This window comes from Panthera uncia, chromosome F2, assembly GCF_023721935.1.
Source record: "Panthera uncia isolate 11264 chromosome F2, Puncia_PCG_1.0, whole genome shotgun sequence".
NCBI classification, from domain to species: domain Eukaryota; kingdom Metazoa; phylum Chordata; class Mammalia; order Carnivora; family Felidae; genus Panthera; species Panthera uncia.
In genome coordinates, this window is record NC_064812.1 from 66350331 (window position 1) to 66370407 (window position 20077).

At 38.9% G+C, this 20077-nt stretch overlaps 1 protein-coding gene across 5 annotated transcripts in view; it reads right to left on the reverse strand.

Annotated features, from left to right (window-relative positions):
* Positions 1-1535: 1535 nt before the first annotated feature.
* MTFR1 (mitochondrial fission regulator 1) overlaps positions 1536-20077 on the reverse strand; it is a 62788-nt gene continuing 44246 nt past the window's right edge. For all 5 annotated transcript variants that reach the window (XM_049633338.1, XM_049633337.1, XM_049633336.1 and 2 more), the window contains 4 exons: positions 6814-7046; positions 4889-5147; positions 3942-4110; positions 1536-2973 (listed from right to left, as the gene is read on the reverse strand). In XM_049633338.1, coding sequence (XP_049489295.1) covers positions 2905-2973; positions 3942-4110; positions 4889-5147; positions 6814-7046 — 730 coding nt within the window. In that variant the 3' untranslated portion in view covers positions 1536-2904. The remainder of the gene's footprint in view (positions 2974-3941; positions 4111-4888; positions 5148-6813; positions 7047-20077) is intronic.

Below are 20077 nucleotides of genomic sequence, written 5' to 3' on the forward strand. Positions count from 1 at the left end.
TTTTCTCTTTGCTGAAGTTCTCCACTCTTCTCTCAAGTCTGATGAGCATATTTATCATTATTTTGAACTCTTTTACAGGTAGATTGCTTATCTCCATTTTGTTTTGCCTATTTCTATAAATTGGGCAGAACAGCTTCCTCTCCCAGCCTTGAAGGAATGAGTGGCCCCGTGTAGGAATGCCCGCGTAGACCGCACATGCTTGACAACTTTGGATGGTAAGCCGGAAAGGGAGCAGGCATAGGCCAGGGGTAGCCTGTGCACACTATGCCAGGGTCACCTTTGGGGCGGGGGATGGGGGGAATGGCTCAAGCTCATGGGGGCCTGAGGCTCACTGAGGTGGTCCTAGCAGGCTGGCTAGAGTGCCTGGACCCTGCTCCAGTCTGCACTGTCAAGATGGAGGGGGAACATAAACAGTGGTAATCACCAGTGCTTCCAACCTGAGTCCCAGCAGTTGCCTCACCATTTGTCTGACACTTTGGGGTTAAATGGTAAATGGAGTAAACGGGTCTCCTTCACTCATAGGCTAGTTGCCCTTTAAACCACTGTTTTGTTTTGTTTTTTTTTTTGCTGTGCCCCAGGGCATGCAAGTCTGTACACAGTCCCCTCCATGAAATCTTTCCCTGTGTAGTCTGTTGTACTGGGGGTGGGGTTCCTGTCATTACTGTGTTGGGTCTCTCTCCCACCTGTCTCTGCGGTCCTGCTGTCCTCCGTGTACAGAAGCTGTTCAATCAGCCCTCGGTTCTTCAAGAGGAATCGCTTTATATGTAGATTCTAGTTCCGCGAGCTCCCTACACCGCCATCCTGGACTACCTCCCAAAAATTTAAACTTGTATTTGCCAGATTCTATCCCCCAAGAAGAAAACTTTTAATTTTGGGGAAGTGGTCTCCTCGGGTTGTCGTCTTCACCAATGAGACACAGACTCGGGAATTTAATACATCAAGACGACAGGCTTCTTGTACACAAGGGCTTGTGACTGGAGACACAACAGGAACTACAGTTTTCCTGCTCTACCCCAAGCCTGTGCAAGTAGGTATACAGGAGGACATCCAGCAGAAGTCAGTCTGCTGGAAACTACAGTGACCTCACGTAAAATGATGTGAGTAGTAACGTACTTGGCTCTCTACCACTCACAGGATGTATTCAGAAATCATTATTTCATTTAATCCTCAGCAATTTTTGGAGCGGAGCATCATTCCCGTTTTAAAAACAGAGGTATGATTTGTGTAACTCCCAAGTCCAGTGCTGACTCCTATTCACTATGTGTGTGTAGCGAGTGCCTGGACCACTCAAATCATAGGAGACGAAACATACCGGTTACTTCACCTTCTTCGCCTCAGCTATAAAATATGAAATTTATTTTTATCATCTTTCACTTCAGGTACTGTGTTGAGTGGGAGAAACTGAATGAGACCGGTGGTGAATAAGTGGCAATAGATTTCCACGCTAAGAATGCAGAAAACAAAGTATTCTAAAGAAGCTACATGTACAATATTAGAGAATTTTATCCACTAAAATAATATACGAGAGCTTATGGTCCAAGGAAAATACAAATTTGCTTTATTTCAATACAGTAACTTCCTTCAGTTGGAGCACTGGCCAAAATTCAATACTGATACAAATATAAATTGCTTAGGAGGTCAAAATATATATTTAGGCAAATTTTCTGAATTTCTTTTAAAGGCAGAATTTTTAAATCATATGAAACAATTAGAAACCATGTAATGTAAATCAACAAACATGTAAAATAAGCCACAGTTCAAATTTAAGCTGAATAACATTTCCTAATATTGAGAACATTGCACATATTTTCAATAACTTAAAGGTCTACTCTTCCCATCTCCACTTTTTACTAGATTTAAATAAATCCAAGTATTTACTCATGGTAGAAGATTCTGCGTTAACTACAGCTGAGTTTAGCAGAAATACAGAAAACCATAAAGTTTTATTGAGCATTCCCAAATGAGCATGTACAGCATTCCTCAGAAGCCCTCCACAAGAACGGCTTTTCTCCTATGAGCACCTAAGGGTTGCTGCGTGGTGTAATTCAACAGAATAGCAGACCAATGATAACTTACAGGAAATTCTTTCACCTATTAAGTGTTTCATTATAAAGCTACTACATTCGACCAATATTTAAAAAAATTTCAACTCCATTATGCTGCCATTTATATTACATATTAACTTAGTAACAAGCCATCTTTACGATGCCTTTATTAAACTGGAATAGAAAGATGGTACATTCTGGTTTTCACTTGTTATAGATTTGATCCAATAATTTGAGTTCTATCTAAAAACTACATTTTCTTTCTCAGCACTGGAGTGAAAGCAGCTTTTGTGGTCTTTGACTTTCCTTTAAATGAAAGCATTATGGAATTTTCAGCAGTAAACATTATCTGGTTCCTACTTGAACCCCCATCTCTAAGGAAATGTGAGAGGGGATCTAAGGTAAAAGTCCTATTCAAGGCAAAAAGGTTCCAATCCCAAATATTTCACTCGAGCAGCTGTTCCATCACTGAGTAATAAATCACTGACAGCCTCACTGACGTCATCATTACATTTTACGTACTATTTTATACCCAAATATATGCATATAAAACATTTGCACAGATAAATTAGTGTCAAAAATTAAAAACTCTACATCTACAATGTCCTTTCCTCTGAAATCTATATAATTGTTCTTAAGACTAGAAACCTTAACATCCTGGCTACACATTAAAAACCTGTTATGGAAAACTTCAGAACCTTCTCATAAAAACAAACACAGACTTAGAGTGCTTTTTTATTAGACCTAAAGGAGACTACTGAATACTAAATTCAGGTATTTACTAACTAGTGTTGATTTCTACTAGCCAAATAGCCCTAACAAACCAACAGCTGGAACAAAGATAGTTTTTCTTCAGCTATTAGGAAGTTGAAACATTTTCAATCAAAGCCTTCATTTTTCCTGTAGACTTCAACATGTGCGGCCCAAACTAAGAAGGAAACAAAGCATAAATAAAGATAGTGCTTCAGGTAACAGTAATGATACGTCCCCCTCCTAATCATGGAGCAAAGGCCTGGGCGTGTTCTGCATGAAAAACCAAGGAGCTAGATGATATTAAAACCTTCATGAACTGACAAACTGTCTTATAAACATGACACATCAACAGAATGAAAAGCAAAAAGGTAACCAAACTACTTCATGGAAAACCTATAATCATCTTAAGACCATAAGCTTTAGGCCATTTTTACTTCTCTGAGTAAAAGAATGAGGTACAAAGTTTCCTTTTTCCAATGTCTAAAAACTCTGAAAGATGCTAGAATTTCTCAGATACCTGCCTCCCTGGAGTAGGTAAGCACATATTCCACACGACAGTAAATACATTTTACTGTATTTGGTAAAATACAGTAAATTTTTTTATACATTATACTAGATAATGTATACTAGATAATTTATACAATTGCATAAATTGTATAACTTAACTGTATAATTTATAATAATATATAAATTAATATTTGCAAGTTTCCCTGATCTGCTCAATCTCCACCTATGACCTGAAACATCTTGTTAAGACCCAGGTCAAATCTCATCCTCTTCAGAGAACTTTCACAGGACACCCTAAGGGAAAATTATCTTTCTTTACTTTGAATTTCTCAATCACCACATACATACTGTCTTAAGATATAAATTTTACTGTAGTGAATTTCGCTTCGTTGTGCTTACGTATAAATAAAACACAGCATGAAAAATTTAACACTGGAGATGCTAAGTAGCGAAACCAGGGTTTGGCTTTTGCTTCCTTTTTTTACCTTCTTCTATAATCTACTTGTGGGGAGGGGCTAAATCATGTAGCACATTCTTCTCACAGAGCCACAGCTCAATGTCTTACCAAATGCAGGTTCTCAGCAACGGAATCAACTACCATGTTGTGCTAAGACAGAAGTGTGACCTAATACTCACCAACACTGTTTCTGAGGTGGCCTCTGATTCAGACTTTGGAATTCCTTTTCCAACTTCACCTTGACTATCGCTTCGATATCGAAAGGCAAATTTCTTTTTCAGAGCCTCTGCTATGAGGGCAGCAGGGTCGGTAGCATCTACAGGTTTGGGCTTTAGATCCTGTTCTGACCTTAGAGAGATGAATAGAAGCCAAGAGAACTTTTCAATATGCTGACATCCCTCAGAGAAGTACTTCGCGTGCCTTTACATGCACTTCTCTAGCATCACTGATACCCAGGAAAGTTCCTGACGAACACTGAGAGACACGAAACAGAAACCCTAGATGTAAGGCTCAGTAAAAGAACACAAAGATGCCCAATGAATAGCCACTCGATTCAGCACAGGAGCACTGATCATGCTCTCCGTCTGGGCAACTACAGTTTCATTCTTCCAAAGCCTAGTGATTAACCTCAGTAGGTCTACAACACAGCTTATTGAATGAATGACTGGACAATAACAATGAGACTTCCCATAAAAGGGCTTTAAATGCAATTGGAGAAAAACCTGAAAATGTTTGTTAACTTCTTAGTTATATAGGAGACACTGGGGCTCATCTTTTTTAAACTAAAACTGGAACCATTCATGGTAATCAGGTTATAAAACAAAGTTCTCGGGCGCCTGGGTGGCTCAGTCGGTTAAGCATCCGACTTTGGCTCAGGTCATGACCTCCCTGTTGTGAGTTTGAGCCCTGTGTTGGGCTCTGTGCTGACAGCTCAGATCCTGGAGCCTGCTTTGGATTCTGTGTCTCCCTCTTTCTCTGTCCCTCCCCTGCTGGCGCTCTCGCTCTCTCAAAAATAAACATTAAAAAAATAATAAAAATAAAACAAAATTCTCAAAAAGTCTAATACTTCATTTTACAAGACATAAAAAAGTAAGGGAAGTATGAAATAAGGTAAATGTATCCTCACCTTTTTACTGACCGAAGTTTTACACTGTTCATATCTTTAAGGATCTCTAGCATATTTGGCATATCAGGTTTCTTTGGCCTGGTCTTAACCTGAGTCTTTCCAGCACAGGCTTTTTTCTCTCTTCGTTCTTTTATCAGGTCAATAGCAGATACGCTTTGGTGGAGCCCTGGTGTGGGGAGGGGCGGAGGAGGTGGGGGCGGGGGAGGTGGTGGGACAGAGGGTGGGGCCGCAGTAACGGATGTGGTCGAATCTAAATCACCTACAGAAATAAGGAAAAATCAATTGAATCTTGATGGTAACAGGCAAATAAAATAACCTTTAACAGCAAAATTATGTTAAGGACTTTTGTATACCTGAAATCAATATGCTTAAAAAAAAAACAAAACTCCATTATGTAAGTAAAGGAAGTTTCAGTTACTTGGTTAGAATCTTAAATACCCATATCTAATCCCAAACTCTCCAAATGGAAAAGTTCCATTTAACTTAACAGGGGGTGTTTTTGTGATATCAAATGTTGCAGTCTGACCGTTGCACAGTTTGTAACTACTTTTAACTTTTAAATGAAATATGAAACAGTGTGTCCTACCTACACACCTTCAATACAGACGGTCTGACAGTTCAGGACTATAGTAACTATTTGAAAAACCCGATAGATTTGTGGTTCACCTTAAGAATATTTACATAAAGGACTTATTAAGCATTAAAAGTTTTACATGTATTATTCAGCAAATTTCTGAAAGAGAAAAGGAGGCATTGTACTTAATTTCCAAAACATTAAGTAACTAAGAGTTAAAGTGGTTACAAAATAAGGACCTAAGAATTCATCTTTCTGCATACTACAACAGTTGTTCATTGGCTGACCTATACTGATTATGGGGGCTCAATGCAAAAGGAATTTTGACTATAAATAGAGCATCTAACATAAATCTCCAAATTATCTATTTACAGCAGTTTTCCAAGTCTGCCAGAAGAGGGAGGTAAAGCAAAAGAGAAATGCAATTTAAAAGCTGAAAGGAAAAAATAAAAGGCAGGACTTCTGGTTTTTAAAGTTACGTGGAAATTTCATTTAATTAACAAATTACTTCTCAAGCACTCGGTGCCAAGTGCATTCGTCCTCTGTCCATCTTGGCCTATCTTGGCTGTACCCAGGTTGGATGAGGTTTCCGTGCCGGATTACATTAAACTCCGGGAGCACAAGTGGCTCAGAGGCAGAATAACTGTCCTTATCTTTTAACCTTTAGAGTTGGCTAATATGGAGTCTAGCCAGGACTCAGGAAGAACGCTAGGAAAAACAACTACTACTTGCCAACAGGTTAATGGGCTAGGATTTCAAGGCTATGGTTTCTTCTCCAAAGTAACAAGGCACCCGAATAAAAGCAAACAGTATTAGACCAAGAGTCACAGGACCTGTATTGAGTTTCTACTCTGGGCAAGAGAAGAGAAGTGACTATTAAGAAGCTACTTTGTGCTAAAGGCATTTTATAGAATCTCCACTTTTACTCCCATAATTACTCTAAGATATAAATACTATTACCCCATTTTAGAGCAGGAAGGGAGTTAGGCCAAGAACTTGCCTCAGGACATGCAGGTAAGTAAGCAGCACTCAACCCTGTCAGCACCATTTTGAGATTACTTCATGGCTGATAAAATTGGTGCCATTATCACAAAGTTTCCCAGTGCATTCATATGAGCACTAGTTCAACTGTAGGAAATTCAGTATTTTCCAAACTCACCCTTTCTGATAGCATCAAAAGTGTTCAACAAAAACCACTTAAACCTGACTGGGTCCTGTACTGGACTACGGAGAGGACTGACCTTTGGTTTTCTAACAACCCCATGGCTGTTATTTGCTAACAGATTTTAAAATTAGTGGCATTCTCCTAATTTCCAGCTCAATGGTTAAAACAAATGTAGGATTTACAGACCTGCAATGAGATTTTGCTGTTCTTGCAGGGTCACAATTTTGGCAATCTGAGCTCTGAGAGCAGCAAGTTCATTTTCAAGGGCACAGATCTTCTGTAGTGCTTCCTCATTTGCCAGTGCTGTCTTCAGTTGAGGCTCTTCTGGAGACAGGTTTGGTAAGGAAAGCTCCCTGCTTGGCGGCTTCTCAAAGAAAGGCAGGCCATCCTGAAGGGGCTGCCTTGATCTGACCTCTGTCCTGCAAGAAAGACAGAAGGTTGGCTGTCACAGGTTTTCCAAGGAAATACAAAAAATCATCACTGTACACAGTATCTGAGAAATACTTTTCAGACTGACTTTACATAAATCCCCTCCTGTAAGTTTCAAAACAGCAAAGTACTTGTCAACCTGATGTAGATACATACCAAGCCAGGTTTCTTACTGCCATCATTCTTAATCTCTATATAATATGCATAAGCCCACACTATCAGGAGGCATCACAGATTCCAACGTTTTTTTCTACTTCATGTTTTGTTTTGAACTAAGGTAAAAAAAACTTTTAATGCTCCTTAAAAAATGGTGGTTCAGGTGATTAAGCTCACTGAGCATGGCGCCTGCTTGGGATTTTCTCTCTTCTTCTCTGCCCCTCCCCCACTCGCTCACGTGCACTCTCATTATTTCTCAAAAGTAAATAAACTTTATTTTTAAAAATGGCAAACTAATTACTGGTTATATTTGACAACAAAATCAAACCAGTAATACATTAGCCTTTCACCAGGGTTTTGGCTTCTGCATTTCACTGTTCTTGTTTTCCGTGTATGACAATACAAATCGCAAGACACAGTGTAACAATATGGGCTAAATACAGCAGCAGAAACCGAAACGGAGAGAGAAGAATCAACTGAACCCATGCAGTAACTATACACACATCCTCATTTTCACTTGGGTGTAAAGGTTTTTAATATGCATTTCTCCATAGTTCCAAATGTTAAGTCTTTTGAGGCTAAGAATAAAATTCAGATGTCTTTTCAACTGTCAATTTATATACTTAGCTATTTCCTACAATTAGATTTTCCGGGCCTCTAAGCCCTTTTTCCTTCCAACTTCATTGAGCTAAAATTGACAACTGTATTTATTTAAGGTGTGCAGCATGATGACTTACGTACACACTTGGAAATAATCACTACAATCAAGTTAATGAGCATATCCCAGTTTCCCTCACAGTTTCACGCGGTCACGTCTGAGTTCTGGCGAACAAGATGTCGGCAGATGTTGATAAGCCATCTAGGAAAGCTGTTTACAAGGAGAGGACTCCAGGAGAAAGTCCTTTCATCTGTAGCTCCACCCATTCGCCCCTCCTGAGCCTTGAGTACAAGGTGATGGCTGGACTTGAGAGTCACAGACAACCAAAAGCTAACCTGAATGCAGAAGTCAATGCTAATGACGGCAGGGAGCCTGGCACGGTCCCTGTGGACACTGTAGAGCCACTGTCAGCTTCAGACTATCTACTATGGAGGTGTTTGATTTGCGAGAAATAAACCTCCATCCTCTAGAAGTCACCATTTTGGGGGGCATCTCTGTTAAATGTAGTCGAACCTAATCCTGTTATACAACCATCATTAAACTCCATTTTATCTTCTATTTTAACTGGACATTGGTATTTTATTTTTGGTGGAGAGCTGTTACAATTCTTCATTCTACCTTATGTTCTAAATGAAGGAATTCTTGGGGTGCCTGGGTGGCTCAGTCAGTTAAGTGTCTGACTGGATTTCAGCTCAGGTCATGATCTCACCATTTGTGACCTGAGCCGAAATCGAGGCTCTGTGTTGACAGTATGGAGCCTGCTTGAATGGGATTCTCTCTCTCCCTCTCTCTCTCTCTGCCCCTCCCCCACTTGTATTCACTCACTCTATCTCAAAATAAAGAAATAAACTAAAAAAAAACATAAATGAAGGAATTCTTGGACCTTTACCTTTTGGTATTCACTGAATTCTGATGTTTTTCTTCCTATCTAACTTTGCTCATACTCTTAATTAAATTTACTATATATAGAAAATGCTTATAAATTATTTACCTGTAATATTATTTTTTTTAAATTGTCCAGAACTGACAGTGTTTTTTGTTTTTTTTTTTAATGTTTATTTTGAGAGAGAGAGAGAGAGAGGGAGGGAGGGAGGGAAGGAAAGAGAGAGAGGGAGACAGAATCCCAAGCAGGCTCCACACTGCCAGTGCGGAGCCCGATGCGGGCTCAAACCCATGAACCATGACATCATGACCAGAGCTGAAATCAAGAGTGGGACGCTTATCCAACTGAGCCACCCAGGCGCCCCTACCTGTAATATTACTAAAGAAAAATATTTGGAGAATAAAGGTCCCAGTTGTTACCTCACCTTAGCTTAGATAGCAAGAAACTTTAATAATATTAACTTTATTAATTTAATTTGGAGTATCTATGAGCTAGAGAAAATGTGTGGCTTACAAAGCTTCAATTACCACTCCCTTTCTTACTGCCACACTGGGAAGAAACAGGTGATGAAATTTTTTAAAAAGTACATGAAGGTTGAACAATAGTAAAACCTTCTCTCAGGAACACTCTGTTCTGATTAAACAGATTAATATGCTCTTTCAAAGATTATATGTTACATAAGTTACAGATTAGATGCATGTGCTCTAATCACCTGGAATAAAGAAAGTAATTAAGACATTAAAATTTTTAAAAATCACTGTGGCTTTCTGGTGATACCACAGGCTAAATTCTGATTTCTGCTTATCTTTCATAAAGTAGGTCAAATAATTTTGTTAAACAGCTCCATATAATAAATAGAGTTTCAAGTAGACAGAAATTAACCCAGTGAATGAAGTTTTTGGGGGGAACATTTACATGGAGGAATTATATTTAATACCAGCATAATGTCCAGGATTCTTATTTAACTTAATATGTTTCCTCAACTATATTCCTGATAACTTTTTATGTTTTTAATAAAAAAGAACACGATGATGAATTTTTAAAAAACTACTCCTTGGAAGAACTACGGAAACTGCTGATAGGTAAGAGAGTGGTACTGACAGAATTCTAGTCCTTGGAAGAGATTTGGACAAAATACAGAAATCTCAAATGTAGGGGCACTTGGGTGGCCCAGTCAGTCAAGCATCTGACTTTGGCTCAGGTCATGATCTCAGGGTTCATGGGTTTGAGCCCACGTCTGGCTCCGTGCTGACAGCTCAGAGCCTGGAGCCTGCTTCGGATTCTGTGTCTCCCTCTATCTCTGCCCCTCCCCCATTTGCTTTCTGTCTGGCTCTCTCAAAAATAAATAAAATGCTTAAAAAACAATTTTTTTTTAAATAAAAGAAATCTCAAGTGTAGAATTCGAGTATCATACTCGTTCAAAACAAGAGTATAGAAAGATCGAAGAGTAGTAGTAACAGACTGAGTTTAAAGGAAGAGAATGACCAGAAGCACAGTGTCTCAGGACAGGAAGAAAGCCACTGCCATGGGATGGGCATCAAGGGAGGGGCATCTAACGGGTGACAACTGGAGTGGAATTGAGAAGAGAGGAGAAGAAACACAGAGCCTGTGGACTCATCTCTATCCCCATATCGTCCATTTTCTTTTTTTTTTTAAATTTTTTTTTCAACGTTTTTAATTTATTTTGGGGACAGAGAGAGACAGAGCATGGACGGGGGAGGGGCAGAGAGAGAGGGAGACACAGAATCGGAAACAGGCTCCAGGCTCCGAGCCATCAGCCCAGAGCCTGACGCGGGGCTCGAACTCACGGACCGCGAGATCGTGACCTGGCTGAAGTCGGACGCTTAACCAACTGCGCCACCCAGGCGCCCCTATATCGTCCATTTTCTATCAAAGTTCAGCTTTGCTTTAATAAAATGAACCTAAAAGAATGAGTATGTTCAGGGCGCCTGGGTGGCTCAGTCGGTTAAGTGTCTGACTTCGGCTCAGGTCACGATCTTGTGGTTCACGAGTTCGAGCCCCGCGTCGGGCTCTGTGCTGACGGCTTGGAGCCTGGAGCCTGCTTCCGATTCTGTGTCTCCCTCTCTCTCTGACCCTCCACCCATTCATGCTCTCTCTCGGTCTCAAAAATAAATAAATATTTGAGAAAAAATTAAAAAAAAAAAGTGTTCAAAAAAAAGGATGAGTATGTTCATATCTGGGGGTGGAAGTAAGAACAGTGGTTTGTTTTCCTATTATGTACGAGTGCAAACATTTCAGGAAGTTGATACAATAACAGCAAATAAAGTAAAATTTTGGATACCAGAATATTCAGTGCTACTAATAAAAAAATGACATTATAATACTGTTATTCAAGAACTAGTGGTGGGGTGCCTAGGCGGTTCACCTGGTTAAGCATCAGACTCATGGTTTTGGCTCAGGTCATGATCTCATAGTTCATTAAGATCGAGCCCCATATCAGGCTCTACACTGATAGTTTGGAGCCTGCTTCGGATTCTCTCTCTCCCTCTCTCTCTGCCCTTCCCCCTGCTTGTGTGCTCTCTCTCTCTCTCTCTCTCAAAAATAAACATTAAAAAAAAAAAAGAGAAGAAGAACTAGTGTCTTTGATTTTTTTTTTTTTTAAAGTTTTATTTAAGTAATCTCTACACCCATCCTGGGGCTCAAATTCATGACCCTGAGAATATGAGTCACATGCTCTTCTGACTGAGCCAGCCAGGCTAGGTCACTTTAGTAGAGAATGTATTCCTCCACGGGAATCTACCCCAAAAACCAAGAGCACACTTTACACATTGTATGTTAGCTAATTTGACATTAAATTATATTTTTAAAAAAATCTTGGCAGATAAAAAAAAGAATATATTCCCACCTCAAATCCTCCCATACATCTCAGGATCCACAAGTATTATTGTAAGTTTGTCTTAAAATGTTATTCAAGTAAGCCAAAGTTCAAATCCCATGAACATTTACTCTTCAATATCCAGAATTAGAACAAGATAATATGGCAATTTGGATTAAGAGATCAATTTATCAACTACAAGTCATTTTTGAACAGCTTACTTTCTTTAAAATATCTTCCTGCCAAAATAAATTGTAAGAGAGAATGAATGTTGAACAGCAACCACAATGTTAAAAAAAAGAATTAAGTTATTATTACATCTACCCATAACTCCTAGAGATGAATTTTTCCATTTTGATTTTCTATCTACTGAAAATTAAGGACAAAGCCCTCATTACTATTAATCTTGAAAATCAGTGTGCCAGAATAAGAGAAAAAAAAGTCTAGGCCTTTAGCAAAATGATTTAAAAGTAACAGTGTCAGATAATCTGTATTTTATATCTGTCCTATTTTTATAAATTTGATGATATAGATTCTGCATTTCCTGTTAACAGTAATACTAATACTGTTAACAGTATTCACAAAGTTCAAACAAAGTAATTATAGGAAATGTGGAAGTTTAAGTGTGGATTTTTAGAAGCTGAAAAAGGAAAGTAATCCTGAAGTCATCATGTCTTCTCAAAGACACAGAAAGATTGGACATTTATAGGAACGTAAGAATCAAAAACAAAAATAGAACATGTCTGTGGGAGGGGCACCTGGGTGGCTCAGTTGGTTAAGCGTCCGACTTCAGCTCAGGTCATGATCTCACAGCTTGTGGGTTCAAGCCCCGTGTCAGGCTCTGTGCTGATGGCTCAGAACTTGGAGCCTGCTTTGGATTCTGTGTCTCCCTCTCTCTCTGCCCCTTTCACTGCTCATGCTCTCTCTCTCTCTCTCTCTCAAAAATAAACAAACATTAAAAAAATTTTTTTAAAAGAACATGTCTGTGGGAAAAGGCTGTGTGTATTTTTAAAGGAAGGGACATGTCTGAGAATTTCATAAAATGTAAATCTTTTCCACACACAAGAATATTACAGAGAACTTTTTGTAAGACATTCAACAAATCATTCTCAGAACCACTATGTTTTGCCTTATTCAGAGGGCTATTAAGAGCTAGAATGTAGAGACAGAATGAATCCAAACAAAGAGAAATAATCCCTTATAAAATCTGTATGTATAATTCTGAGACACTTTTAAGAAACAAAAACAAAAGAAGCATCAAATGCCCCAAAAAGCAAAAGACAGACAAATCAGGATTGTCTCTTAAAAACCATTTTCTGCATCCCAACTTTTACAGGTCAGATTTCTACCATTTTGTTTGATGCGGGCTCCAAAATGCCTTATGGCAAAAAGGAACAGGCTCCTGTTCAGAGTGGCACTGCACAAGAATTTTCTCTCTCTTTTTCTTATCCCAATGATATTAACAAGGGCAGCCACTTTTGGAGTACAACTTAGATGAATATGAAGGGCTTTTTAAGCTCCACTGACCATTTCAAAGAAAATTCTAAATTAAATATAATGCACCTCTGAGGTCCTTTTTCTCCTTATCACACAGTAAAAGCTCAAAAGTTGAGATCATTTTAAATTAGCTCAATGCTGTATGAAAGATGGTATTCCCAAGATGATTTTTACTAACTCTCCCTCACCATTTGAGTTTAGAAAATAGCCTAGAAAGGTTTAAAAATACACTCTATTGTTGGAGCATCTGGCTCAGTCAGTTAAGTGTCCAACTTCAGTTCAAGTCATGATCTCACAGTTTGTGGGCTCGAGCCCCACGTGGGCTCTGTGCTGTCAGTCCAAGGCCTGGAGCCTGCTCTTGATTCTGTGTCTCCCTCTCTTTTTGCCCCTCCCCCACTTGCGCTCTGTCTCTCTCAAAAATAAACATTAAAAACAACTTTTTAAAATATACTCTATTGTCAATAGGATCCAGAGAGGGAAAAAGGCAGCAATTTAGTTCCCTGAAAACACGAAGTTGGGTAGAAACCTAAGTCTTTTATTTATTTTTTTTAATTTTTTATGTTTCTTTATTTTGAGAGAGAGACACAGAGGAAGACAAAGTGAGAGAGAGAGAGAGAGAGAGAGACAGACAGACAGACAAAGTGCGAGGGGGGGAGGGGGCAGAGAGAGAAGGAAACAGAATCCAAAGCAGGCTCCAGGCTCTGAGCTGTCAGCACAGAGTCCAATGCGGGGCTCGAACTCACAAGTGTGAGATCACGACCTGAACCGAAGTCAGATCTCAACCAACTGAGCCACTCAGGCGCCCCAAAACCTAAGTCTTTTCAAAGTGAGCAAGTAGTTGGATAAAGACAACTGGACTCGGGAAATTACTTTGATACAGGGAAGTAATCCATGGAAGGATTTATAGCGGGGAGTAAGGTGGGACTTTTGTAAGGCTACAGACCCAGAAGACTGGCAGGATTCATTGCATTAGCTGTTCTAAGCTCGGTTCTTGTTTTGTCATTTTAAAAGCTGGATCTTCCTAAAAGTGAGATTTAATGAGAATGACATTATATCCATGTATTTATGCAGTACGGACTGCACTGTTTTATTGATATACATTATTGGGTTAATGTCTAGTGTCAAATAATTAAGATTAAAATGATAATAGGGGCGGCCTGGGTGGCTAACTGAAGCGTCCAACTTCGGCTCAGGTCATGATCTCATGGCCTGTGGGTTCGAGAGCTGCACTGGGCTCTGTGCTGACAACTCTGAGCCTGGAGCCTACTTTGGACTCTGTGTCGCCCTCTCTCTGGCCCTCCCCCATGCTCTTGCATGCACGTGTGCTCTCCCTCTCTCTCAAAAATAAATACTAAAAAAAGTGTATTATGATTAAAATGGGAATGAATAACACCTGCTTTCTGTGCCATGAGTAGGAAATGGTCTTGCCCTAATCCACTGAGCTTCCTGGTCTACCCTCACATCTGTGGAGCTGTGACAAGCCAAAGTGTTGTGTGTTGATTCTCCTTTGGAATCTTATTACTCACTCGCTGTCCTCTAAGAAGTCAGGGTTCCTCCCCAACACTCCCTAAATAGAACATTCCATTATACACTTATATTCAACTTTGAAAAATTAAACTGGATGAATTTAGTCAACCTCAGTCTTACTTAGGTATCCTTAGATCATAGAATTTTTATAAATACATTCATCTTAGTCATTAGATTACAGACATTCTGGTCTAAGAAAAAGGGCTACCTGAAATACTTTCAAGTCCTATGAACCTATAAATTTGTATTTAATACATACTCATTTTGATAGGTATGGGGCACTCAGAATTAAGAATAAGATACAATTAGGAGCACCTCGATGGCTCAGTCAGTTAAGCATCTGACTCTTGATTTTGGCTCAGGTCATGGTCATCATGGTTGTGGGACTGAGCCCGGAGTCATGGAGACTTCTTGGGATTCCATCTCCCTCCGGCACCTCCCCCACTCACATGCACACGCTCTCAAAAATAACAAAAATTTTCAAAAAATAATAAATATTATTTAATATTTCAAAAAATAATAAAAATTTAAAATAAAATTTTAATAGGGCACCTGTGTGGCTCAGTTAGTTAAGTGTCTGGCTCTTGGTTTCGACTCAGGTGACGATCTCATGGCTCATGAGTTCGAGTCTTGCATTAGGTTCTGCCCTGTCAGCACTGTTTCTCTCTTTCTCTTAAAAATAAATACTTAAGGGGCGCCTGGGTGGCTCAGTCGGTTAAGCGTCCGACTTCGGCTCAGGTCACGATCTCACAGTCTGTGAGTTTGAGCCCCGCGTCGGGCTCTGGGCTGATGGCTCAGAGCCTGGAGCCTGCTTCCGATTCTGTGTCTCCCTCTCTCTCTGCCCCTCCCCCATTCATGCTCTGTCTCTCTCTGTCTCAAAAATAAATAAAAACGTTAAAAAAAAAAATTAAAAAAAATAAATAAATACTTAAAAATTTAAAAATAAATAAAATCTTTAAAAAGATTCAAGTTATAGTTTTTTAAATTATTTTTATTAAGGCATCTCTGTGCCCAATGTGGGGCTCTAACTCACAACCCTGAGACCAAGAGTCACATGCTCTACAGACTGAGCCAACCAGACACCCCAGAAGTTATAGTTTTAAGTTGTAAGTCTACACTGCAAAAAATTCCCATAAAAATGCAATTAATATCAAAGTGACAGATCAAGGGGCGCCTGGGTGGCTCAGTCGGTTAAGCATCCAACTTCAGCTCAGGTCATGATCTCACTGTTCATGAGTTTGAGCCCACCATCGGGCTCTGTGCTAACAGCTCAGATCCCAGAGCCTGGAGCCTGCTTGGGATTCCACGTCTCCCTCTCTCTCTCTCTCTCTCTCTGCCCCTCCCCTGCTCGTGCTCTCTGTCTCAAAAACAAACTTAAAAAAAAAAAAAAAAAAGGATGACAGATTAAAAAAAAAAACAACCTCAAACTGCCAGGTGAGGGTACTAGTATTCAGTAATTCAAAATAAAGCAAAATTGCATCAACTCTCATTCTTCTACTCTGCCCTCTTTAAAATACATGGTAATACCTCATCAGTCTGACAATACACTTTATCTGGTATGTGAAAATGAGAGGGCTTTCTCAAAACTCCCTTGTATGATGAGCTGGGAAGATGATGAGATTTAGATACATCAGCCTATTTATCAGGATACTGGCCATAGGAAAATAACACTGAGAATACCCTTCCCAACCATCTACATTTATGTACATCTATAATTTGTCAAAATCAATGTAAAGAGCAATATGGCACCATACTGCAAAAGAAAGTCTGCCAAATTTTTCTAATCATGTGGTGCATATCATTAACTCTGAAACTATGGGGGCACTTCACTGCCTATCAACTTCCTCCTTCTAGAGCACCACTCAAATTCAACTGGGTTTCCCGTTTCCTTTCACTTTGTTCAATTCAGATTATCTTTACCTAAAGTACTTCCAGACACTCTTTCACAGACCCTTTAGGCAATTATTTTCAACAATGCAAACCAAATCCATTATTCAGATCCATTATGTCAATTCATTTAGTATCATGACAATCCCCCTTATAACTACCTCATGTCAGTCATATCCTCTGCAAACATGGCCATTTGTTAAAAGTCCTTTAGAGGCTTCTCTTTCCAGGAAGATGGGACAGACTAGTTTTCCTTATTCTTCCTCTTAACTAAAACTAAAAACCCTAGACATACATAAAACAAATAGGACTCTGAAAGGTGGGGACAAGACAGAATGGCTAGAACTTTGGGATCCAAAAGAACGACACAGGAGTGAGTTTCCTGTTTTTCTTTTGCTTCATATATCTGACTGGTTGCTGGAGTTAATGGGTAAAACTCAGAAATGTCAACGAATGCAGGGCGGGGGGAAAAAGCCCCAACAAAAGTCAGCTCTCCCAGCCAAAAAGGACCAAGAAAAGGGTAGGTTCCCAAGATAGAGAACTTATGTAAAATAACTACTCTACTCCAGCCAAATACCACAGAAAGCACTGTGGCCCCACTTACACCATGCAGCAAAGACTAACTCCCATCCTTATTAGGCTATAAAGAGATGCCTCACACTCTGCAGGATGCTGTCAAAGAAGGCAGGGAGAAGGGACTTAACAAGGGTACCTCACTCCTTGTGGTATAGTGGGGACAATGTGGGGAGCCTCAAATTACACCCCATCCAGCAGTAATGAGGCACTCACACCTACCTGCTGGGATAATGTCACAAGAGGCCTTGTGGGAAGCTGGAGCTCACATCAGTACCCTCAGGAGTGAATGGAGGCTGAATGAGAAACCTGGATTTCTGCTCCCACCTGGCAGAAACAAGGTGGCACCCACTCTTCTCCTGCCAGAGTGCTATTCGTGGAAAACACCTAAAAGAAAAGGTTTAGATCCAGAGTCTTCTAAACCAAAAATATCTAAGTTTTAGTCAAAAATCACTCCTCATACCAAGAACCTGAAAGAAAATGAACTGAATGCACAAAGACAATTGATGCCAGCTCTGAGAAGACAGAGATGTTAAAAATTATCTGACATGTTTTAAAGAGGCTATGGTCAGAAGGCTTCAGGGAACAATTACCAGCACTCTTGAAACAAATGAAAAAAATAGTCTCAGCAAAGAAACAGAAAATATAAAGGAGAATCCCAAATGAAAATTTTAGAAAAAGTAAAATAACTGAAAAACACAGCAGATAGGATCAAAACAAGAATGGAGAATGTTCTGCCTTTGGAGACAGAACAACAGAAATTATTCAATCTGAAAAACAAAAAGCAAACAGACTAGGAAAAAAAAAATCAACAGTCTCAGTAACCTGTATGACTATAAAAGATCTCATACTTGTGCTATCAGGGTTCCAGAAGGAGAGGAGAAAGAGGGCCACACTGAAAAAGTACTTAAAGAAATAATGGCACACAAGTTACTTAAAGAAAATATTTACAGAAATAATAACAAAGACATAAACCTGAAGATTCAAAGAAACTGAGTGAACTCCAAACAGGATAAACCCAAAGAAATCCATGCCAAGAAACACGTGACTCAAACTTCCGAAAACCAAAGGCAAAGAAGAAATTTTTAAAGTAGCTACAGACAAAGGATACCCCACCTATAGGGGAAAAACTCATTGAATGACAGATGATTTATCATCTGAAACCATGGAGGCTTGAAGAAATGGCACACTGTTCAAGTGTTAAAAGAATAGAACTAACCGGGGGCCTGGGTAGCTTAGTGGGTTAAGTGTCTGACTCTTGGTTTTGGCTCAGTTTGTGATCTCATGGTTCATGAGTTGGGGCCCCACATTGGCTCCATGCTGTCAGTGTGGAGCCTGCTTCGGATTCTCACTCTCTCTCAAAATAAGTAAATAAACTTTAAAAAATAAAATAAAATAAAAATAAAAAATAAATAAAAACTATGAACTCATAACCTCATGTCTAGCAAATATATATATTTCCCTCAAAACTGGGGAAATCAAGAATTCTCAAATAAAACAAAAAACAAAAAACTTATAGCAAGCACACCTATACTAAAATAATGGCTGAAGGAGTTCTCCAAATAGAAAGAAAGCAATAAAAAGAGAAAGTGCATCAAGCAGAAAGAAAAACACAGCAAAAATGTGGGTAAATAGACTTATTCTCTCATCCTGTTTCTAAATTATGTTTGAAGGAAATATCATACTGATGTGATTCCAAATGTCTGTAAAGAAGGTTTTTAAGAAAATTATAAACAGGGAGGGTACTGGGACATAAAGAAGTTCAACTGGTAAAATGACAACACCAGTAGAATGTGGTAAGCTATGTATATATAATGTAATACCTAGGTCAACCACCAAAAGAACTTCACAAAGAAAGACACTCAAAAACACAGATAAATCAAAAAGGAAATCCAAAAAAAATGTTTAAGTCATCCACGGTAAAGCAGAAAAAAGAAAACAGAGAACAGAGGGGAAAAACAGTAGATTTGAACTCTAATATATCAAGAACTACATAAATGTAAATGCTTTATATGCACCAAGTAAAAGACCAATTGGCAGAGTGGTTTAAAACAGACATAGCAATTCTAAATGTGTATGCACCAAAGAGAAAGAGAAATACACAAATCCACAAATATAGCTGGAGATCTCAACACTCTCTTTTGAACAACTGTTAGAACAAATAGACAATCAGAAAAGATGGAGAAAAATTCAACAATGGAAACTCTTCGACATTTATAGGATACACCTTTTTTTCAAATAACCACAGAAAATAAATCAAAATGGTTCATATCAAGGACCATTAAAATAACTCAACAAGTTTAAAAGAAGCATATATAACATCTGTTCTCTGACCATAACAGAATCAAACCAGAACTCAATAATGCAAAGATAACAACAAAATTTCCAAATATTTGGAAACTGAACAAACTTCTAAATAATCCACAGATCAAAGAAGATATCTCAAGGGAAATAAAAAAATATAGTGAGCTGGATTTTTAAAAAATACAATATATTGAAACATGGAGGGTACAGCTACAGCAGTGTTGAGAGGGCAATTTATAGCACTAAAAATGGTTTTACAGTAATCTCCCTTTCAAATAAACAAACAAACAAAAAAAACAGTAGTCTCCCCTTATCCACGGAGGAATACGTGCCAAAACCTCCAGTGGATGCCTGAAACTTTGGATAATACTGAACACTATATATACTGTGTTCCTGCCTACGCCTACATATTGACAATAAAGTTTAAGTTATAAATTAAGCACAGTAAGAGATTAACAATAAAATAGAACAATTCTAACAATCTACTGTAATAAAAGTTATGTGAATGTGATCTCTCTCAAAATGTCTTACTGTACCACACTCATCCTTCTTGTGACAAAATACCTACATGATGAGATGAAGTGAGGTGAATGATGTAGGCACTGTAAGAGTTAGTACTGACCTTCTGACGATATGTCAGAAGGAGGATCATTTGCTTCTTACTGCAGTTGACTGTAGGTAAATGAAATCATGGAAAGAC